This window comes from Neoarius graeffei, chromosome 10 (genome assembly GCF_027579695.1).
Source record: "Neoarius graeffei isolate fNeoGra1 chromosome 10, fNeoGra1.pri, whole genome shotgun sequence".
NCBI lineage: Eukaryota > Metazoa > Chordata > Actinopteri > Siluriformes > Ariidae > Neoarius > Neoarius graeffei.
Window position 1 is genome coordinate 18,262,929 of NC_083578.1, and position 24,491 is coordinate 18,287,419.

At 43.9% G+C, this 24,491-nt stretch overlaps 1 protein-coding gene across 3 annotated transcripts in view; it reads right to left on the bottom strand.

Annotated features, from left to right (window-relative positions):
- Nucleotides 1-1,517: 1,517 nt before the first annotated feature.
- Nucleotides 1,518-24,491, bottom strand: part of prickle3 (prickle homolog 3) — a 100,496-nt gene continuing 77,522 nt past the window's right edge. For all 3 annotated transcript variants that reach the window (XM_060931425.1, XM_060931426.1, XM_060931427.1), the window contains 7 exons: nt 17,891-18,028; nt 10,791-10,994; nt 10,495-10,681; nt 5,143-5,481; nt 4,712-4,981; nt 2,737-3,120; nt 1,518-2,501 (listed from right to left, as the gene is read on the bottom strand). In XM_060931425.1, coding sequence (XP_060787408.1) covers nt 2,026-2,501; nt 2,737-3,120; nt 4,712-4,981; nt 5,143-5,481; nt 10,495-10,681; nt 10,791-10,994; nt 17,891-18,028 — 1,998 coding nt within the window. In that variant the 3' untranslated portion in view covers nt 1,518-2,025. The remainder of the gene's footprint in view (nt 2,502-2,736; nt 3,121-4,711; nt 4,982-5,142; nt 5,482-10,494; nt 10,682-10,790; nt 10,995-17,890; nt 18,029-24,491) is intronic.

Sequence of the window (24,491 nt, forward strand, 5' to 3'; positions counted from 1 at the left end):
GTTTGTTCCTGGACGTGACGTATGAACAGCTGAATGTGTTTCTCTTTGTCAGGGAGTGCGAAGTATTCCGTCAGAGATGGTTGGGAGACGGATGTAAGTGCAGAAGGTGCGTTTATTAATACAAGTCAAGACAGGTAAATAGGCAAAACTGTAAAACGGTGAAACAGGCAAATAGGTTGAGCGAGGGACAAACAGGCTATCGTAGACTCGGCAGAATCAAAGACGAGAAACAGGAAACCAAACAAGGAAATAAGGCTTGGTAATGTCAGTAACGCAACTCAATACTTCGCAAAGTAAGTGTGTTTTCACAGTTTGTATACAGGCGCGCAGATTGTGCCTTAATCCTGTGCAGCACGCAAGTCCGCTTGGCGCGTGCTGTCCGGAGCGCGCCCAAGAGTCTATCTGATGCGCATGCTAAAGCGCACAGGTGTGACGCTCTTGCGCGAAATTAGTACAAAAATTAATGTAGATATTTATATCTTATGCCAAATTCTTATGGCATGTTACAAAAAATAAAGGAAAAATCCGAATCCTCGTCTCCAATTTACGAGTCCGAATGCAGTTAATGCACAAGTCTGAGTCATCAGTGCTCAAGTCCACGTCGAGTCACGAGTCCTTAAAATTAGGGCACGAGTCGGACTCGAGTACTACAAGCCTGCTTCCAGGATACATGCACATAACCTGAACAGGACATGTGCAGTAGGAATCGATAGAAAAAGAGAACGGATGGAAGAAGCAAAGTGCTGGATTGCTTTTTGTCAAGCAGGTACAGTATATAAAGGATTGAGTAGATACAGTGGGGTGCAAAAATGTGTTGGAATTTTTTTCTTCATTTAAATATGGAAATAAATAGAAAAGCATTAGAGTTTTGTACATTTTCAAACAAAGAAAGGAAATGTTTAATATCTTAAAATGTTTAATATCACTATTTAAATGGAAGCAGGTTTTTTTTTAAACAAAAGGTCAGATTTTGGATTTTTCCTTGAGGCTCACATCATCCAATGAAGAAAGTATTCAGATGAAACTCGTGAACATGCAATCAAGGACTTTGATCCATGCCAGTTTGAGTGTGCACAGTCATTAAAGGGGGAAAAAAAGAGATAATAATAATAATAATAATAGGAGGGGGCGGCACGGTGGTGTAGTGGTTAGCGCTGTCGCCTCACAGCAAGAAGGTCCGGGTTCGAGCTCCGTGGCCAGCGAGGGCCTTTCTGTGTGGAGTTTGCATGTTCTCCCCGTGTCCGCGTGGGTTTCCTCCGGGTGCTCCGGTTTCCCCCACAGTCCAAAGACATGCAGGTTAGGTTAACTGGTGACTCTAAATTGACCGTAGGTATGAATGTGAGTGTGAATGGTTGTCTGTGTCTATGTGTCAGCCCTGTGATGACCTGGCGACTTGTCCAGGGTGTACCCCGCCTTTCGCCCGTAGTCAGCTGGGATAGGCTCCTGCGACCCTATAGAACAGGATAAAGCGGCTAGAGATAACAATAATAAATTCTGAAACTCATGTCCAGTAAATATTTCCAAGATTTGACTTTTTATTCACGTTGCTATGCTGATAACATAATTTGTAACAAAAAAATTTTGCATTAAATTACAAAAAAATGCAAAACAAGCCTTTTCTCTTGTGGTCTCAGACATTTGGACCTCATTGCATTTCTGTTAACGGTTATGATTTCCATAGCACCTTGATGACAGGGGAAGTGATATAAATGCAATTTGTTTTGCTAACCTACTCCTTAAGGTTACATTTTATTATGCATGTTAGTTTCCATCAATAATAAATGCACTTGATTTAAATAAATGGTGAATCAGGCGTTTACTAGCTGTTTTGGGGTACACCTATTTTCACTAGGTTATTAACCAGGTGTGTTCAAGCAGGAAAATCAGGAACACAACAACATTTACTTTAAACTTTGACCACAGATCAGACTCGATGCTGCATCCGTCCAATCAAATGCCTGAAACGTTTCGGTTCACATCCTGACTACATGGAAAGCAAGAATCGGCACAATCTCAATTTCTCTCTCAAGACAGTATGCAGTTTTTGTCCTTGTCTTTGTCCTTCGCACTGAAACTTTGTGTCCTCCTCCTCCTCAGACTCCTTCTCTTGCTTTTTCCCTCTGTCTCTTGTGTCTCTCCCTCCCTCTGTCTCTCCCCGGTCAGCTGAGGAGGTAGAGGAATCCGCTGGCCAAGGAAAAAGCCCTCTTCTTCAGAGTCGGAGGAGGACGAGCAGGTTGAGCAGGAGTCCTCGTGTCTGTAGTGGGTGGAGTGAAGCGTTAAACGGGAATTTCCAGCTTCAGGGGAGGTGATGGAGGGTGTGTGTGTGGCGTGCTCTCTCTCTCCTCCTCCTCTCCACTCCAGAGAATCTAGGCGAGGTCTGTCGCGTCGGGAGCGACGGAAGTGTTTCTCCGTGCCCAGGTGGAGGGGGGAGTCCGAGACCACGCGGCTTCGTCCAGGTGGACTTGTGCGCCCCTGCCGGAAACTGCGACGGTACGAACCGTCTAAAAAGAGGAACAGAAGCATAAAAAAGTCAGTCATTCATTTTCTGACTCTCTTTAACACCATTTTTATTACGCCTTGTCACTCTCAGGTTAAAATATCCACCCACAACTACATTTTGTACTACAAATATGATTTTCAAAATGCGATTTCATGTCCACTAGAGAAATTGAGTCAACCTGTTGATAAAGTCTGCTTTAAATTTTTTTTTTTGCTTCTTTCATCAATTTTTATTACCCAAAAGGTCCATCTGAGGCGGCATTCCAGCTTGATGGTGTAGTCTGTGTCCCGGGCCTCCATCAGCTTCATCTTCTTCTTGCTCTTCCTGTTCTAACTCATCTTCCCTCTCTATTTCAACCCTTACTTCCTCTCCCTCCTCCTGCTCCTCCTCCTCCTCCTCCTCCACTGAGTAACTGGAGCTGATTGGCTCCCTGAAGCTGACTCTGGCTGTGCCGCTTCGCCCAAATTGGGGTGGAGGGGGCGAGGGATGGCGCTCATCAGGCGGGGGCAGGATTGGTAAATCATCAGGGCCGATAAAGACAGGGGGTGGAGGTGGTGGGAAAAAGTCTGCGTCTTCTAGCGAGTCAAGCTCAGGTGAAGGGTGGGGCTGAGGGAGTACTCCTAAGAAAAAAAACATGAAAAAGAAACATAGTGAAAAAGGAGGAAATATGAAGGTGTAAGTTCTGATTATTTGCTTTTATGTCCCTCATCAAAAACTTCCCATGCAGGGATTGGCCAAGGATGGCTCATGTGACATAAAATAGTTCCACCATTGATTAAGCAATGTATCTCATGATGTTAAAATAATTTTTTTAAAAAATGGGTATGATGAGAGTCAGTCATGGTATATCCTGGATATACCATGAACTGATGTCACAATTTCAAGCTATATGGCTGACTCGAGTCCCTGAGCATTTCTGTGTGTGTAGATCTATGTATCACGATCATGCCTAGCGGGGCAGGCGATAGCATGGTACACTGTGCAGGTCGAAGGTCGCGCCGACGTAAACAACAAACATGGCTGCCTCCAGTGAGTTTATGCCGAGGTTCAATCTTAACACTTTTAGTTTGGAATTTTTTGATGAAGGATATAAATCTAATATACCATGCACTTAGCCTAGTAAACTAGATCCAACCGCCTAGCGGCCAAAAATATTTTTTGCCTAGCGAGTGGGTCTAGCCTCGCAGCATATAAACAAAAACACCCCGGGCATCAAATCGTGCCCGCCAATCACAACGCAAGGTTTTTGTTTGGATTCTTTGGGCGGGCTTTTGCAGGAGTGACGACAAGGCTGAGCGACGCTGGAGAAAGCACAGCAGGAAAGATGGCTATGGCTATTGAACAGCGCGCGTTTGACTCCGCTTTGGAATCAGTTTTAGAAGAATTAGACTTGGAGTTTTCGTTGAAACATGAGCAGGAAGAGGCTCTCCGCTCATTCCTTTTCAAGAAGGACGTTTTCACTGTTTTGCCGACCGGCTATGGCAAAAGTCTGATCTACCAGCTGGCTCCGCTCGTAGCCAAAAGGATGGGGCTAGTTTGTGCAGTGCGAAGAATTAATAAACAGCTTTGAAACATTACTTTTTGATTGTTTCTTATTTTCCCGTTATTTTAAATTTAAGGGAAATTATTTCACCAAACACCACTAAATAAAAACTCTCAAAAACAGTTTAAGCAAACCCTTGAAAAACACTTGGAAAAAAAATGAGTGTATGTGGTACAGACTCCAAACTTGTGGTCATTATCTCCAAACTTCTTAATATCTAGAACCTGTTTATTAATTAATACACATTTTGAAAAATTATTTATTTCAAGGTCTCCCCCACTGCTTTCTGTCGCTCTGACTACGTCACAGTCACTGTTGCGCTGATTGGTCAGAGCGTTGGCCTATACGCACAGAGACAGTTTGAAAGACAGCGGTTTGTTCCTCCTACCCGCTTCGGAAATGTCTACGGATCGAGGTCAGACTAAATATTCACATTTAGTCTGGCTTGCCAGGCTACCATGCACTGAGAGGAACCAGGAATTATGGATTCTCTTCGGTGACTGGCGTAGTACTGTTTTCTTCTTCACAAAAATAGTACTATACCAGTCACCGACCAGAATCCATAATTTCAACCGGAGCCTCTCAGTGCATGGGATATTTGATTAATATTCATTCAATCATACTTTTGTGTGTTCGTATGTATGGGACTAGAAATGAGTTGAACTTGCCTGAGCTGCTCTCCAGGCTCCCATTGTCCTTCGCTGTCGAGGTTCCTCTGGAGGTACAGCTGGGTGGAAAAGGCCCAAATTCAGCGTATCCATTCAGCTCCACCGTGTACTGCAGCCCTGAGTGTTCATCCGTGTTTGTTTGGTCTCCGTTTGGGAGCGGATCCCAACCATTGGCTACGACAGGAGAATGTGAGCTTTGAGGTTCAGTTTGTCCATAAGGTGGAGGTGAAGGGCCACCATTTTGTAAATGGAAAAGTGTAGTGTGCACGCCTAATAAACAAGACAGAACAAAATACCTTACCATTACATCTTTTCTGCAAGCAAATCTAAAAATCACAAAAAGGACATGACTTTTAAAAAAAAATAGATCAAAACGTCAAGCTGAAGTTTCTTTGTGCAAGTAACAAACCAGTACTGGTTATACTTTATACCTCTGCTTTCTGATAAAGGGGCTGTTTTGGTTGCAGTAGAAAGTTTAGCAGTTGCAGTGGTGAGATTGCTGCCCTCCGGTGGACGCAGAGGTGAATTGCGTCCTTGCTGCTGTTGATGTGCGAGTTTGTGCGAGGATGGTTTGTACTGCAGGGCGGAGTCACAGGAGTCAGAGTTATTGGGGTCTTCCCCCAGTGAGCAGGGTCGGGAACAGAAGATGAGCCCCCCACGAGGGAGGAAGGGTCTGCCAAGCAGGGGTAGATGACAGCGGGCACAGCAAAAACACGCCTCGGATGCGTGCCAGTGCTGCCCCTCGTACGTCATCTGCCCCTGATCTATACCTGCAAATAAAACATGTTAATGTAGCTGCTCATGAATACGGTTACTATACACAGGGCCCTTCACAATTATTGGCACCGCTTGTAAAGATTAGAAAAAAAAATCCACGTTTTGGTGAAGTCGTTTCATCTCACACTGAAAAAAAAAAAAAGAAAACCGTAACCTTTAATTGAAAAATTTATTCAGAGAAAAACAAATCCCTCATTAAGAAATCATTATTTAAAAAAAAAAAAACGTATGCTACTATTTTGGCACCCCTGCATTTAATACTTTGTACAACCTCCCTTTGCCAGTAAAACAGCACTGAGTCTCTCCTAGAACATTTAATTAGGTTGGAGATACAGAGCAGGGCATCTGAGACCGTTCCTCTTTACACAATCTCTCCAGATCATCCAGGGTCCTCGGCCCTCTCTTGTGCTCTCTCCTCTTCAGCTCAGCCCAAAGGTTTTCAATGGGGTTCAGGTCAGGGGACTGAGATAGCCAGGGCAGAAGCTTGATTCTGTGCTCAGTGAATCATTTTTGTGTTGATTTGGACATATGCTTCAGATCATTGTCCTGCTGGAAGATCCAATGACGACCTGGTTTTAGTTTCCTGGCCGAGGCAGCCAGATCTTGATTTAAAATATCCTGGTATTTCACGGAGTCCATGATGCCATGAACCTTAACAAGGTTTCCAGGGCCTTTGGAGGAAAAACAGCCCCAAAACATCACAGAACTTCCACCATATTTTACAGCTGGGATCGGGTTCTTTTCATTATAACCATCCTTCTTTTTACACCAAATACACCTTGAGTGTTTATTGCCAAAAAGCTCCATTTTTGTTTCATCAGACCATCGAACACGGTTCCAGTCAAAGTTGTAGTAACATTTCACAAACTTCAGGTGCTTATGTTTGTGGTTAACGGACAGAAAAGGCTTTTTTTCTGGCAAACCTTCCAAATAATCTGTTGGTATGGAGGTGGCATCTGATGGTGGTTTTGGAGACTTGGAAACCCCAAGATTTTACTTTCTCTTCTAATTCACCAACAGTGATCTTTGGGGGATTTTTTTTTTTTATTTGCCTCACTGTATGTTGGGCAAATTAAAAAAAACTTAGGTCCTCTTCCAGGCGAGTTTGTAACAGTTCCAGTTGGCGTCCAATTTTTTTTAATTGCCCTAACAGTAGAAATGGACATTTTCAGGTGAGTAGCTATTTTTTTAATAACCATTCCCTGATTTATGAAGGTCAACACACTACTCCTTCATTTGGTTTGAGTGTTCTCTTATCGTTCCCATGTTGATGGATGACTAAGGGAATTTGGCCTCTGTCTCACCTCATATTTGTACCCAGTTAATCAGGACGTCATGGATTAAGGCCCGGTCGCACAATAACTATAACTATACAGTGGTGCTTGAAAGTTTGTGAACCCTTTAGAATTTTCTATATTTCTGCATAAATATGACCTAAAACGTCATCAGATTTTCACACAAGTCCTAAAAGTAGATAAAGAGAACCCAGTTAAACAAATGAGACAAAAATATTATACTTGGTCATTTATTTATTGAGGAAAATGATCCAATATTACATATCTGTGAGTGGCAAAAGTATGTGAACCTCTAGGATTAGCAGTTAATTTGAAGGTGAAATTAGAGTCAGGTGTTTTCAATCAATCAATGGGATGACAATCAGGTGTGAGTGGGCACCCTGTTTTATTTAAAGAACAGGGATCTATCAAAGTCTGATCTTCACAACACATGTTTGTGGAAGTGTATCATGACACAAACGAAGGAGATTTCTGAGGACCTCATAAAAAGCGTTGTTGATGCTCATCAGGCTGGAAAAGGTTACAAAACCATCTCGAAAGAGTTTGGACTCCACCAATCCACAGTCAGACAGATTGTGTACAAATGGAGGAAATTCAAGACCATTGTTACCCTCCCCAGGAGTGGTCGACCAACAAAGATCACTCCAAGAGCAAGGCATGTAATAGTCGGCGAGGTCACAAAGGACCCCAGGGTAGCTTCTAAGCAACTGAAGGCCTCTCTCACATTAACTAATGTTAATGTTCATGAGTCCACCATCAGGAGAACACTGAACAACAATGGTGTGCATGGCAGGGTTGCAAGGAGAAAGCCACTGCTCTCCAAAAAGAACATTGCTGCTCATCTGCAGTTTGCTAAAGATCACGTGGACAAGCCAGAAGGCTACTGGAAAAATGTTCTGTGGACGGATAAGACCAAAACAGAACTTTTTGGTTTAAATGAGAAGCGTTATGTTTGGAGAAAGGAAAACACTGCATTCCAGCATAAGAACCTTATCCCATCTGTGAAACATGGTGGTGGTAGTATCATGGTTTGGGCCTGTTTGCTGCATCCGGGCCAGGACGGCTTGCCATCATTGATAGAACAATGAATTCTGAATTATACCAGCGAATTCTAAAGGAAAATGTCAGGACATATGTCCATGAACTGAATCTCAAGAGAAGGTGGGTCATGCAGCAAGACAACGACCCTAAGCACACAAGTCGTTCTACCAAAGAATGGTTAAAGAAGAATAAAGTGAATGTTTTGGAACGGCCAAGTCAAAGTCCTGACCTTAATCCAATCGAAATGTTGTGGAAGGACCTGAAGCGAGCAGTTCATGTGAGGAAACCCACCAACATCCCAGAGTTGAAGCTGTTCTGTCCAGAAGAATGGGCTAAAATTCCTCCAAGCCGGCGTGCAGGACTGATCAACAGTTACCGCAAACGTTTAGTTGCAGTTATTGCTGCACAAGGGGGTCACACCAGATACTGAAAGCAAAGGTTCACATACTTTTGCCACTCACAGATATGTAATAGTGGATCATTTTCCTCAATAAATAAATGACCAAGTATAATATTTTTGTCTCATTTGTTTAACTGGGTTCTCTTTATCTACTTTTAGGACTTGTGTGAAAATCTGATGATGTTTCAGGTCATATTTATGCAGAAATATAGAAAATTCTAAAGGGTTCACAAACTTTCAAGCACCACTGTAAATAAATCGGTCCCCTGCAGTTTATGTGGTTGGTGGTCACGCCAGCCCGATAACGATACCTATAGCCCAGGCCTGGGTTTATCCGTATCGGTGAGATTTGCTTCTGGAGCCATTTTTCCAAGCCTGGACCTGATCCGATAAAACATCTGATCTGACCAGTCAGGTAATTGTTTACATGTGACATTGTCTGAGCACGTGCTGTTTTTCCCCGGGCATCTTTGCACATCCTTGTTGCATAATGAAGTCACGGAATACGGATTCACAGAAAATAAAAAAATAAAAAATACAAAGCATGGAGCTTTTATTTCACGGATATGTGATTTTTTTTTCCGTGAAATATCAATAGTAAATTAATAAAGTAAACATATAAATGCAGGTAAGATATTTTAATTATGAACTTCGGTAGTCCAAACATTTAATTGTTTTAGACTTCTTAATTTATTTTACCTGTGATCTGTATGAAATCGGCAACTGATCTGTAAAATACTGAAACATCCGTGACCAATCCGTAAATTATTAGCATCCGTGATGCATCCGTATGAAAATCCATAACCACGCCGTATTTTGTATCCTTTCTTTCCCCCTTATATTTCCGTAGGGGCGGCACGGTGGTGTAGTGGTTAGCGCTGTCGCCTCACAGCAAGAAGGTTTTGGGTTCGAGCCCAGTGGCCGATGGGGGCCTTTCTGTGTGGAGTTTGCATGTTCTCCCCGTGTCCGCGTAGGTTTCCTCCGGGTGCTCCGGTTTCCCCCACAGTCCAAAGACATGCAGGTTAGGTTAACTGGTGACTCTAAATTGACCGTAGGTGTGAATGTGAGTGTGAATGGGTGTCTGTGTCTATGTGTCAGCCCTGTGATGACCTGGCAACTTGTCCAGGGTGTACCCCGCCTTTCGCCCGTAGTCAGCTGGGATAGGCTCCAGCTTGCCTGCGACCCTGTAGAACGGGATAAAGCGGCTACAGATAATGAGATGAGATATTTCCGTAGTCTGTGACCTACCCGTATTATATCAACCACCGGAGCATGTGTATGGGTTGTTTTGAAGTCCAAGCTGTACAGTATGACCCGGAATAATGTGCTACTACTTGGAAAAAACTTCCATGACTATTCCTAAGCTGCATGTATTTATTACCCTGAATGGCAGGACCAAGCGACATTATAGTCGGGGTTATAGTTGTGGTGTGACTGCTCCAGACTGGAACTAAATTCAGGCAGAGGGATTATCAGAATTGTAGGTATAGTTATTGGTGTTGTGGGACTGGGCCCTTTCAGTTTGAAAGTTCCTACACACTCTAATTAACTCAAAAATGTACAATTTAAATGGGAAACATGCTTCAGTCACAGTTACGTTGTGTTCACAATCATTTCCAGGGCTGCCAATAATAATGACACCCCCCCCCCCCTTTTTTTAAACCAATCTTTACTGGGGTGCCAATCATTTTGGAGGGCACTGTAACCTTACATGTTTACTGTATACTATAAAATAGTATGCAAATGAAACAGAAATGAAAGTCTGGTAACGGTGCTGTTAATTTGCTAAGGATCCTCTATCGAATGGATTTTAGCATTCAAGAGTTCCTCAGAACATACAGATGTTGCCTGGTATGACGTCGTTTATTTTAAATACAGAAAACAATACAACGTAGCACATGTAAAATTTATCTGAAGATGTCAGCTCCGATACTGCAGCGTTGGTGGCGTAATACTGTTGTTTTAGGTTTCCTGACTGCATTACACCATCATACTGATATCTTGTATAGTGTGCGTGTGTGTGTGTCTGGGGTGGGGGTGTGTTTCCATTCCTGGAGCTCTAGAGCATTACAGAGTTTAATTCCAGCTCTAATCCAACACAGCTGATCCGGTTCATCATCGGCAGACTGTGAACATTAGATCCATGTGTGTGGGGAAGTAAACTCTCTACGGTGCTGGATCTCCAGGAATGAGGTTGGACGTCTTTAGTCCTGTGCATTAGATTCTCGTTCCTTTGTCTGAGCTCATCATGTGTGCATCAGCGCGTTTACCGATGTGCTCTCCGCAGGTATCGCAGTACTCGGCGTACAGAGACTCGTAACAGGTACAGCAGTACGGCCGGCTCTCTCTCATGATGTAGCGCTGACCGCCGAGTGCCGTCTCGCATTCAAAGCAGCAGAAGTGCCTCATGTGCCAGTGGCGTCCCTCCGCCTCGGTGCACTCATCCGCTAGAATGATCTAATCATAAAGACAGGGAGATTGGCATGGTTTGGAACTCATCACTTCATGGTGCTTGGTAAAACGAGTTGAATCAGGAGCATTATTGGGTTAGGGAATTACGGCTGACCTCATCACAGGCCTGACAGCGCGGTTTGATGCGCTCGGCGTGGTGACGTCCGCAGTAGATATGGCCGTCCTGGTAGAAGTAGATGAGGTCGACTAGCAGCTCGCTGCAGGTGGCACATTGGAAGCACTGAGGGTGCCAGCAGGTGCCATGACCCGCACGGGACGCAAACACGGCTATATCACCTCCATAAATCTGCCTCCCACACTGAGGGGGAACGGAAAATAAAACAAAAGGCATGAAATTCATAGCTGCTTTTTTAAAACAATCATACAGGCATGCAGACGATCCTAAAAGCACCCGATATTGGCAGAGTTTTTAGTAACTAGGGCTGTCAATCGATTAAAATATTTCATCACGATTAAATCGCATTATTGTCCATAGTTAAGTCATGATTAATCGCAGATTAATCGCACATTTTGTATCTGTTCTAAATGTACCTTAAAGAAATATTTTTCACGTTTTTGGGGAGTGGGAGTGGACAAACTATGCTTGCTTTACGCAAATGTACGTGGCTAGGTCAGGAAGGATAAGGCTGGACACAGCAAAAATTATTTTTGTGGGTATTTTATTCCCCCACTGCATTTAAAAAATAAAGCAGTGTTAACTTCATAATTTGGAGGCTTTAGTACAATTCAGTGTGAACAAAACAATATAGTATTTTCCTTTAGTTACCTCACCCGGGACAGAGTCCACCAGGGGGCGGGGTATTGTTTTCGGTGGGGTTTCTTTGTTTTTTTTGTTAGCAACATTATGGGAAAACGGCTGGACCAATCGTCATGAAACTTTCAGGATAGATGGGCATTGGTCTCAAATGCCCCTTTTCCACCAAAGCAGTTCCAGGGCTGGTTCGGGGCCAGTGCTTAGTTTGGAACCGGGTTTTCTGTTTCCACTGACAAAGAACTGGCTCTGGGGCCAGAAAAACCGGTTCCAGGCTAGCACCAACTCTCTGCTGGGCCAGAGGAAAGAACCCCTTACGTCAGCGGGGGGGGGGGGGGGGGAGTTGTTAAGACCAACAACAATAACAAGACCGCGAAAGATCGCTATTTTTAAGCGACGAGAAGCAGCAGCTGTACAAACACGAAGTCATCCATTATTATTATTATTGTTGCTGCTGCTGCTTCTTCCGTGTTGTTTTTGCTTCAATATTCGCGCCAACGTTTATGCAAACGTAGCGACGTAACTGACGTATACAGTGACGTAACTGACGTGTCGTGTCTTCCCTTAGCACCGCGAGCTATGGAAAAGCAAACTGGTTCTCAGCTGGCTTCCAAGTTGAACGAGTTGTGAACCAGCACCAGCACTGGCCCCGAACCAGCCCTGGAACTGATTTGGTGGAAAAGGGGTAAAATAGGACCTCCAACATTTTTAGGGTCATCCGGTCAAGGTCACCAAAAAGATCAAAATCTTTTTTTTTTGCGATATCTTCCTTCATCTTCATCATATTTACTTCAGCTCAATTCCAAAATGTTCATCTTTCGATTCTGCTTCTATTGATATGCTACATGATTGGTATCGCTCATAGTTTTCTTTCAAACTTTCATTTGTTTGTTTGTGTGTGTGTTAACAATCTAGTGTCTAGACGGTTGCACCGATTGACTTCAAATTTTCAGGGTAGGTGGGCAATGGTCTGTAGATTACCTTATTAAATTTGGGGGGTAATCGGGTCAAGGTGAAGGTCAAGGTCAACCTTTCGGTCAAAATAACATTTTCCATTATAACTCAAAAACGGTTGCTGATGGACAGATGTTTACTATTATGAGCATATAGGAACTCCCATATGGCCTTTCATTTGGCACCATGATCTTTGACCTTGAGTGACCCTGAAAGGTCAAACTCAAGGTTACGGATTTTCAGAGGGCTGTAACTTGAAAACGGTTGATGGTAGACAGATATTTACCGTTATCAAACTTATAGGAAGTGCCATATGGGCTTTCATTTGGCACCATGACCTTTGACCTTGAATGACTCTGAAGTGTCAAACTCAAGGTCATGGATTTTCATAGAACTATAACCTGACAGCTGATGATTCAGAAATATTACCATTATCAACATATAGGTATAAAATAAGTGCTGGCGGGTGAGGTTTGTTTTGCCTGGCAACACTTGTTCTGTATTTAACTTCCAGCCTCAAACTATGCAATAAAATAAACTAAACACACTCGGTGATGACAACAGTACTGGCCATCGTTAAATAAAGAGAATAAAACCACAAAACCCAAAGAAAGACATTTGTTAAGCCACACAGCTCATAAAGATGTTTTCCAGTAAAATCCAATAACTCAATGCGAAAGACAGAACATTCATGAACAAAAACTGCATTTATAAACACTTTTATATAACTCGCACATTTTTTAGAATAAAACAAGAACTGTCTCACTCCAGTGTGCAGCCTGTGTGCTTACACACACACACACACACACACACACACACACACACACCTGGACCTTAACACGTCTTCTTTTCTCTCCTTTGGATCATCAAAAGCATATTAAAAAAAACCCACACATTTTATGTAAAACAGTAAAAATGCAACAATACAAGTTGATTCTGTACATAAGTGCACGTCATCACAACTTATGCCGACCAGCTACTCACTACATCGCTCGCTCACGCTATGTCACTTCCTGATTTCCTAAACTATAGTGGAGGGAGCATAGAACATCCAAGCATTAATCATGCATCAAAAAAAAAACCTAGTGGCTTTAAAAGGAATTTGCGTTAACACGTTATCATCGTGGGCGGCACGGTGGTGTAGTGGTTAGTGCCGTCGCCTCACAGCAAGAAGGTCCAGGTTCGAGCCCCGTGGCCGGCGAGGGCCTTTCTGTGCGGAGTTTGCATGTTCTCCCCGTGTCCGCGTGGGTTTCCTCCGGGTGCTCCGGTTTCCCCCACAGTCCAAAGACATGCAGGTTAGGTTAACTGGTGACTCTAAATTGACCGTAGGTGTGAATGTGAATGGCTGTCTGTGTCTCTGTATCAGCCCTGTGATGACCTGGCGACTTGTCCAGGGTGTACCCCGCCTTTCGCCCGTAGTCAGCTGGGATAGGCTCCAGCTTGCCTGCGACCCTGTAGAACAGGATAAAGCAGCTACAGATAATGAGATGAGATGAGACATTATCATCGTGTTAATTTCAGCAGCCCTATAAGTAACAAGTTAAAATATGATTTAAAGCCAAAATACCTTGTGTCACTTAAGGCTCTAAATAAAACTATCCTGTTTATGGCACGCTTTTTCCATGTCCTCCTTTTTAAAATGATGCAAATGGAACAAATAAAATGTTTGTCCCAGAACTGATACTGTATACAAGTAGGTCATTTCTCACCAGACACCTAGAGTGGTTGTTACCTGTGGTCGTATCTCAAATGCTCATCTATTGGGTTCAATATGTAGCGAGCACATCTAGTGAATAGAAAACCAATTGGGACTTAGCTAACTTTGTGTTACAATCTTAAAAAAAAAAAAAAAAAACCTTGACAGATACCGTAACTAAAGTCACAGTAATTTGCGCTAGCTGTTACAAACCGGAACGTCTTGTCCCCGTACCCTATAGATCTGGAACGGTAAGAGATAGAGAATGACGCTTAGTGAGGAAAAGTTGCGCCTTGCTGCCCTGAACAAAATCTCATCTCATCTCATTATCTCTAGCCGCTTTATCCTGTTCTACAGGGTCGCAGGCAAGCTGGAGCCTATCCCAGCTGACTACGGGCGAAAGGCGGGGTACACCCTGGACAAGTCGCCAGGTCATCACAGGGCTGACACATAGACACAGACAACCATTCACACTCACATTCACACCTACGGTCAATTTAGAGTCACCAGTTAACCTAACCTGCATGTCTTTGGACTGTGGGGGAAACCGGAGCACCCGGAGGAAACCCACGCGGACACGGGGAGAACATGCAAACTCCGCACAGAAAGGCCCTCGCCGGCCACGGGGCTCGAACTCGGACCTTCTTGCTGTGAGGCGACAGCGCTAACCACTACACCACCGTGCCGCCCCTCCTGAACAAAATAATAATAATAATAATAAAAAAAAACCTGATTGAAAAAAGCATGAAAATTGACAGGGTTAAAAGTGACTGAAAAATATCCCGTTTTTCATGGATCATTCAGTCTAGTCCATTTATTTATAATTTATAATTTATAGTCATAAAGCAACAGAGTGGGGAAGTTTTTATCAATGGGGTTTAAAAGTGGGCGTATGCAAATAAGGTAAGTAGTGATCCAATCAGCATGTTTGTGGGCGGGGTCTTTCCGAGGCAGCAGTCCTACAGTCTGAGCTCAGAGTTTTTCTTTTTTTTTTTTTAACCTTTTTGGTTACCATGACCTTGACGTTGACCGGATGACCCCCAAAAATTTGGAGGTTCTACTTGAGACCAATGCTGAAAGATTCATGAAGATTGGTCCAGCTGTTTTCCCGTACCATTGTTTACAAAAACGAACCAACCAACCAACAAACAAACCCAACCGAAAACAATACCTCGCCCCCTGATGGACTCAGTCCCGGGCGAGGTAATAATAATAATAATAATAATAATAATAATAATAATAATAATAATAGAAGAAGAAGAAAGTAGAAAGATCCTGAGTGAGAGTAACAATTTGCGCCAGTGTTGCTAGCGTAAACTAACGAGTTAAAAATGCTCCAAGATGTTTACATGGATCAGTAGGTTGTTGTTTCGCATGTCAACTTTTTTGTTTTGTGTCGAAGATCTTCGATATTCTAATACATACGTCTTAAGCAATTTTGTCAACACTAATACACAGTGATGAGTATGAACACATTCTCAGATTTATTACAAAACAAATCTGAAGAAAAACATCAAATCCAGTTGGAGTACTATAGCCTGCTGTCTGAATGTAACCTGCACGCCACAGCTGAAATACGTTCTTGCGAGAGGTAAATAATCCGCATTACGACTTCGCTTATACTTAACACAACACTCCCACCCTTTTAAATGTGCCCTTGTAAATGTCACCTGTACAGCCTTATCACAAGTCAACTTTAAAGCCGAGAGGAAAAGAAAAAAAAACCCCTCTTTCGGCTTTCTAAGACTTAAGAGGTCAAAATGTTCCTTTTATGAACACTGAAATGACTCAAGCACTCACTGCTCTCCGGTTTGTTTTACTCCACCTGGGTGCAGATCAGTCAAAGTCACATGCGTTTGCTAAATCCATAAATCAAGACCAGAGGAAACAAACAAAGCGTCCCGCCCAGGTTCTGACACACCCTCTTGGCAAGAATTCATCAGTGAAAGGTGCGTTCACAGGGCAATGGAACGTGGCACAATTCTTCAAATGCTGTAGCTCGGGCTGGAATGTAATGTACGCATATCGTTTAAGGTCCTCAATCGTGTCCACTCAACAGATGAGTCATCTAATGCAAGGCTTTTCAAAGTGTGGGGCGTGCCTCCCCTGGGGGGCGCCAGAGTTCTTAAGGGGGGGCGCAACGTGAGGAAAAATAAACCAGAATAAGTTACTATTGCGGACATTTAGCGAACTTCAGCTAGCCTTTACCAGAGACAAAATGGATCGATTTTTAGTACCTAAAGCTACAGTGAGTGAGGAGACAGAGTCTGGGCCAAGCAAAAAAACAGAGCCTCTAGGATGTTGCGATTTGCAACTTCAACGCAAATTCGACCAATCCCCGTGAATTCAGGGCGGTGTTGCAATTATATCCAATCACCGCAACTTTCCCGCAAATTTGACCAATCGTTGGCGTCGTCTTGAGGTGACATCGACAAACTACCTTCCGCCTTACTTCCGTGTATACGTTCAAGAGAAGCAGCATGCGCGCAGTGTTGCCAGATTGGGCGGTTTCAAGTGCATTTTGGCGGGTTTTGAATATATTTTGGGCTGGAAAACACAGCAGTATCTGGCAACATTGCATGATGTATGAGTCAGTGTTTATATCGGCTTAAATTCTGTTACTTAAAGTGTGTTATGTTTACAGTGAAGGACTGTGTGCACTTTACATTATTTTTTTTTACTTAATACAAGAAATTAATGGATGCCAACATTTTTGCCAAAATGGTATTTTATTTTCCATTGTTTAGGCAGCTTCAGCATCATACTGTGAGATTCTGTTCAAATTGTTTTTTTTCTTCTATGAAGCCTGAGCCATTTATTTTATTAGTTTATAATTATTGTTTAATTTAGTCTTCAGGAGAGACTGCCTGCACACAGTACTAGTATTAATAGTTTTTTTTTTTTCTTACATGAAAGCTGAGGCATTTATATTATATTTTAAGGTAACTTCATGTTGTGCTGTGAGGTTCTATGCACTTTAACTTTTGAACCAACAGGTGCATTTGGATAAGTAAAGCCTATTTTTCTGCATTTTTGTAGTCCTGGTAATCTTTTATATTGGTAAAGTTGTTTATAGGACCATTTCTCAGTGTCTTTGTTTTTTTAATCAATAGTTTTTCGGTAATAACTTAATATTTAACATATCACTCAATTTTAATCACAAAAAGAGAAAATCGCAACAATTTCTCGCAACTTTCACTTCCTCCCGCAATGTAATCGCAACAAAAATATAAAAAACACCGCAACTTTCATGGCAATTTTTTGGAAACCCCCCCGCAACATCAGACATTTTAGCCCGCAACAATCACAAAAAAGGCCCGCGGAATCCTGGGGGGACTGAAAAAAGAAGGAAGTATGACCACGATTATTTAAAGTTTGGATTTTCATGGACTGGATCTGAAGATGCTCCACTGCCACAGTGTGTTGTCTGCCAAGAGGTGCTAGCTAACGATGCTATGAGATGTTTAAAATGTGTAAAACAAGATGTTTTAAAAAGCACAGATGTTTAAAATGTGAAAAAGAAAAAAATAAAAATGTGTACAACAACCATTTTTTAAAAATACGAATGGAACATTAAGTAGAGCAACAACAAAAATTGTAAGGGGGGCGCTGTTGTTTATTTGCTCTCTGAGGGGGGGCTGACTCTCCCACACTTTGAAAACCCCTGATCTAATGGTTACAACCTGTGTATGAATGCTCGGTATTTGGTGCCATTTTTCAGTAACTGCTCAGAATAATAAACAAAAAAGTTCTGTTTTTGAAAGAGCCACCTCTTCTCTCGTTCCCTGTGTACCTGTTGGCAGATGGCGCCGGTCATGGTGACGGGAAAGAGGCGCACAATGCCGCGGCCGAGGTTCTCTCTCTTCCGCTGCTGACTGAACAAGCGCAGCTCCTTTTTCTCCTCCTCATCCAGAGAGTTACAATACTGCGGCTGCACAAAGACACACACAGAGTTACAAAAAATTCACACTTCAAGTATTCAAAATCACGCTCATCATACGGACACTGGACAAATTCAATACGTTTTCAGGTGCAAAAATAGTATAAATAAAAAAGTTTTGTATTCTTGCGAGGTAAACTTTCCTCTGGTCAAGTTCATCAGAGGCTGAATAATGGGACGCAATCATACTGCTATTTCTATAAAGATTTTAAAGGTACTGACTGCAAAGTCATCTAAAATTACATTTTCTTTTTTAAATTGTGCATGGCATTTTCCTACGGTATGTCCTGCAAGAACAATATCATGTAGACGAGATGTGATCATTTTGATGTCCTGTGGGTCGCTTTTCTCCGTTTTGGAACCGTTTTCCTCCCTCTTGAGGTAAACAGTACAGCCCTACGGAAACAGCAGAACGCGAGGAGCTTTAACTAATTAGCATAACTATGGAGCTGCGTCACACTAAGATGGCGACACATGGAAAACATCATGACTCTGCATCGACCTCGGAGATTTTTGAGTCGCGGGGATGTTAATTTGTGGTCGACGTTCGCGAATAGATCCGTGAAACAAAAGCTGAATATACAGTATCTTTTCTCTGTTACTGCTTTTGTGTTCTCGTTTCTTTCTCCGTAAGATCAAAATATTAGGTGTTTAACTCCATACTCGCTACTGTGGAGTCGAGCCCATGCATTCGAAGGCTAAGATAGCTAAGCGTTAGCTAGAATGATTTAGTTATCTGTCCAGGAAAATGACACGTCATCATCTAACCTCGCTCTAGCTTGCAGTTGCAGTCACTAGGCAGGCTTTCCTTTTCATTTCCGCTGGCAGGAGAGCCGAGTCCATCATGTTTGCCCACGCCGACTTGTTTTGGTTAAAAGTAGATTAAAAAAAAAAAACACGCCCCACGGTAGTTGTTGCGGCGACCTGCCACAAGGAGTGCCTGAACGCAGGCTCACATGATTGACAGCTGCCTCCGCCGCTTCCTGCTACGCTGAATCGCTGCGCTACCAGCACACGCACGCTGCGCTGAACAGGCAGCCAATCACAACGCTAGTTAGCAGGGCAGCCAATAGCAGGACAGCGGTCGTTCTAGAACGCTAGGCAGAATTAACCCTGCATTCATGTGCTCTGGGAAGATGATATTTTCCAGTTGGGAAGTGGTATTTACCAGTGTGTTGTGTTCACATGCTTTTGTTGTGGTTGACAAATTAAAGATGGTGGACCAGATTCAAGTTAGCAATAGTTAGTTAGCTATCGTTAGCAATAGCGTCTGCTCTGGATAGGTAAAAACAAACCATAACAACGCATTTTTAAAGGAAACGGATTTCTAATGTATTATATTACACTTGTTAATGACGCAACATTGCATAGACACCAAAAACTACCCACTAGTACTAGTAAAAAAAAAACTTTAGTAGCGTACAATGCTTAGCATTCAAGTGTCTTGTACCGCTCGCCGCCATGTTGAAAAGGTTAAAGTTCATCTCATCTCGGCAACTCGTGTATCAAAATTTTCTACGAGTTGCCCAGTGGAAAATACCACAAGAGGGGGCGTTCATGTGTGTTTTCCATGTCGGCGTTTGGTATTTACCATAATTCCCATAGCACATGAACGCAGCATAACATTCAGTTTGTAACGAAGCAGCAGCGCAGCAGCTGCAAAGAGAATTCGCTACTAACACAAACTTTACAGCACATCAGGGGAAAAAGGACAAAAAAGGCTACCGGTAAACCCACTGAACTTTTTTATATGCAAACGCAGTAATCCATGGGCATGAGAAATGTTTGTTCCTTACCTGTGATTGGTTAAATGATTTAAACTTTCTTTATCAGTGGCGTGTAGTAAAATATCTTCAGTTAAACTGTCTGTGAAAGGGCTAATGGTTAAAACAGTTCTTAGTTTAAAACTGGTTTTCTGTTCATTTATTTCGTTCAGCAACATATTACCTGAATGATTAAAAATGGTAAAATATACTTAATTTACCTTATACATAAATATTTATATATTGTTGCCTAATTAACTTGGGCTTAGTTATAGAAAAACAAGCATTTATTCGCACATGCTTTGTTGTAGAAATACAGGCATTTATTCATACATTTATTTTATGTTTGTATGTTTAAAGGTTTTTCACCTTCTAGCTTCGGCTTCAAGCTCCAAGCTTCTACTTCTGATTCTACCTCTGATTCTACTTCTGATTCTAACGTCAGTTCCACTGAAAACCAATAAAATACAAGAAGAGTGGAATCCTGTGTCCAAGTCCTTCCCTTTCAAGTGTGGGAAACCCTGATGCTCACATACACTTGACAGTGAAAAACCGATGCACCAGTGGAAACTGACGACTGCCAGACGACTGCCAGTGAATCACCGCTGCACCAGTGCATCAAACCGAAACCAGTGACCAAGAAGCAAGACTCCACTCGTGCCACAACCCAACAGAGAGGGAAGACACTTCACCTGGGGGCCTGGAGGATAAAGCTAGAAGTCATCTGGAAAAAGAAACGAAATGGCGAAGTCATTAGAAGAACTGAAAACAGAGCGAACCACAGCCAAAAGACTTTTCTCCCGTCTTGCTAACTGCATTGCAAGAACACACTCGGAGATGACTGTGGAGGAGCTAAAGCAAAACTTAAACAAGCTTACAGCAGAAAGCTCGAGACTCATGGAGGCGAACGAAGAGATTGAGGCCGCCTACATGGCAGAAGCAGCCGCTGTAGAGGACCTGGGCGCCGAGAAGAAAGCCGACCTGGAGAAGATAGAGGCATACTGTAAGCAGAGGACTAAAGAAGCAAAGCTCCTAATTCAACAAACACTCTGGGAATCATATGGGGAGAAAGAGCTGCCCCTTGCTCTATACATCGCTGAAGCTGACTGCAAGAATGTCTCCTCTGCCCAGCTCGACGTGACTCTGGAGGCATATGAGTTCATGCTGAAGCACTTTGAGATGTTGGTGCTGAAGGCCAAAGAAGCGCACCGTGACTGGAACCGCTGGGCTCCCGCTGCAGAACAAAGAGACTTTGATCACCGCATGACAGAGCTCGAAGTGCAACTTCCCCAGCTGGTGTCGCGCAAGGCCACCTTCATCAAAGCTGCAAAGATCAAGACAGAATCTGAAGAGCCCACTGTCCACCGTACAGCTCCAGTGCCAGCAATAAAACTGAAAGCCACAGCCCTTCCAAAGTTTGCTGGCAACCAGCGAAGTTACTACAGGTGGAAGAAGGAGTGGGAAGCTCTACAGAAGCAGGGTGAACCAACAGGGTCTAGAGAGGTCAAGAAATTCCAGCTGCTCGAAAGCATCGATGAAAAGGTGGCCGGAAACCTACACCTGTCGACCTACAGCTCCTCAAACGAAATCTTCAGAGTCCTGGATAACCGGTTTGGGAACCAAGCCAACATTGCTCTCGAGATCATTGAAGATCTACAAGCAACTCCTGCAGTCAAAGCCGGCCAGCCGAGAAGAGTCATCGAGCTCATCCAAACAGTGGAAAAAGCTCTCTACGACTTAAATGAACTGGACAATGCCGAGGCCATAAAGAACCCCATTGTGACCAAATCCATTGAGGGCAAGCTTCCAGAAACTTTAAAGAAAGACTGGCTCACCTATGCTGCTAACATGAGTAACGCTGTGGACCATCACAACCGCTTTGACAAGCTGCTGGCTTACCTAAAGTCACAGGAAGCCATATATGAGCAACTTGACCAACTGAAAGATGGCGTTGAACCTGCCAAGGACAAGACCAAGTTCCTGAAGCAAGCCAGAACAAAAGCAACCAACAGTCCGGCAGTGTCATCCAACGGTGACGCAGCAGGCTGCATCGTCTGTGGTGACCCAAAGCACAGAAGAAAACTGTACTTCTGCAGAAAGTTTAGAACCAACCTAAAGCCATTGGAGAAGAGGGATGCAGCACAACAACTCGGTGCCTGCAAAAGATGCCTCGAAGTCCACGCTGGTGAAAGCTGCAAGAAAACCACTTACCTGTGCAGGAATCCAGAATGCAAAGATCAACACCACTACCTCCTCTGTCCAGTTACCAGACCCCAGTCCCAAAGAACACCCAAGTTCAGTCCAGCGAGGGCTGAGGGCAGAAGACTCACTGAAACCCAGGAGCAGTTCCTCTCCAAACTCACACCAGAGCTGGCACAACAGTGTCGAGATGCCTTCTGCAACATAGCGTCCAGGGCATTCAACTCCAGTGCTGCTGAGAGAGGTCTTCTAGATGAACACTGCCTCACCGAGTACCCAGTCATCCTAATGCTCCTCAATGTCACTGCTAATGACGGACAGAGTGTCGGGACCCTCATCGACCTGGCATCAGACACAAACTACATAACGCACAAAGCTGCAAGCAAGTTGAACCTGAGAAGTGAAGACGTTACACTGGTGGTTCATGGCGTTGGAGGGATGAAGGTGTCTGTTGCAACCAAGCGCTACCTGCTTAAGATACGTGTCAGCACCCCAAGAGGGACACTCAAAGCACACCAACTCATCTGCTATGGACTTGACAAAATAGCGGAAGTCCACAGACATGTCCCGGCAAAAAAACTGCAGAAAATCTTCTCAGACATCTCCCTGGAAGATCTGGCAAGACCAAAGGAGATCCAACTCCTCATCAGCCACAAAGAAGGGCAGCTGGTACCCCAGAAGGTTCGTTCCGTCGGTGACTTGGTGCTCTGGGATGGCCCGCTTGGCAAGACCATTGGAGGCACACACCCGGACCTCTTTGAAGAAGTCACCTTAATGGCCCACAACTCCAAGACTCATTTTGCAAGATCCATGCGCACTGCAGCTGTCATTGGAGACAAGCCTGCTGGTTGCATAGCCCAAGTTGCCATGCGAGAGACTGCCAGCCTGCCTTCATTCAACCACTTCAAAGAGGAGAGACGTGTCCTCGAAGAGGATGCCCATGTCGATGACATATTGACTTCCCACAACAACCTCGACCACCTGAAATGCCTCACATCCAACATTGAGCAGATCCTTCAAGCAGGAGGGTTCTTCATGAAGCCCTGGATCTACTCGGATCAAAGTGGGAGGAGCGAGTCGAGAGGTGAGAAGATTGAGTCAAACACCATGATCCTGCCAAACCAACTCACCGAAGAGGATAACAAAGCCCTGGGCCTCGGCTACACCGTCGACAATGACAAGTTACATGTCATGGTTGCAGTGAACTTCTCCAAGAGGAGGAAGAAAATGCGCCTCGGCCAGGACTTGTTGAAAGAACAAGTGAGAGAACAAACCCCCCTTGACCATAAAGGTGACCCTGTGAAAGCAGAAATGTGCGGAGCAGTCTTTGCAGCACGGCTGAAGAATTACTTCCAAAAGCACTGCCGAATCGAGGTCAAGAGGTGGTATCATCTAGTCGACAGCCAGACCATCTTGGGTGCCATACAGCGTGAAAGTTATGGATACCAAACCTTCTACGCAAACAGAGTTGGTGAGATCCAGAGCAGCACTGACATCCGAGATTGGTGGTGGATTCCAGATGCCGAGAACATTGCAGATATTATCACCCGAGGGGCCAGTCCTGATGACCTAATCGAGAAATCCAAGTGGCAGTCAGGTCCGCAGTTCCTTCAGCTTCCTGAGAGTGAGTGGCCAAAAAAGTCAGCGAAAGATGTTGCTGCACAGGCAAGAGACAACGTCATAAAAATGCAGAAGAAAACATTCACTGCTGTACTCACCCGAAGTCAGCTGAAGACACAAAGCCCAATTGCAGTCCAGGACGAAGCACAATCCAAGTCCAGAAACCCGCCACCAACAGTAGCAGCAGTCCAAAATCTATTGGACGAAAGGCTCTTCAGCAGTCTAAGACGGCTGGTCGGGACGGTTGCATGGATTTGGAGGGCGGCTAAGAAGTTCTTGCGTGCCAAGAGGGGAGATGAAGCAAAGTGGGAGGCAATACCTTCATCTGGCGTCATCACTGTCAGCGAAAGGAAAAACGTGTTCCTGAAACTATGTCTGGCAGCGCAAGAAGGTGTGAACTTCCCAAATACAACTACTGACAGGCTTGTTGTATACAAAGACCAAGTAACTGGGATCCTGATGTGTGGAGGGCGGATACAGGCCTTCAAAGAGGACCATAATGCTGTTCCCCTGCTACCATACCAAGCCTGGGTCTCCACTCTCCTGGCCCGTGAAGCACACAGTGAGGGACATGACGGAGTGGCAGGAACCCTGCTGCGGATGCGAAAGAGAGCCTGGGTGATCAGAGGAAGAATTCTGGCCCAAAAAGTTGTCGACAACTGCATCATCTGCAAGAAGGAAAGAGCAAGAACCTGTCAGCAAATCATGGGTGACTTACCTGAAGAGCGTGTCAATCCAGCTACGCCATTCCAGTTCACATCCGTCGACCTGTTCGGACCATATCAAGTGAAGGATGACATCAGAAGGAGAGCAAGCATGAAAGTATGGGGCGTACTATTCTGCTGTATGTCAAGCCGAGCCATCCATGTCGA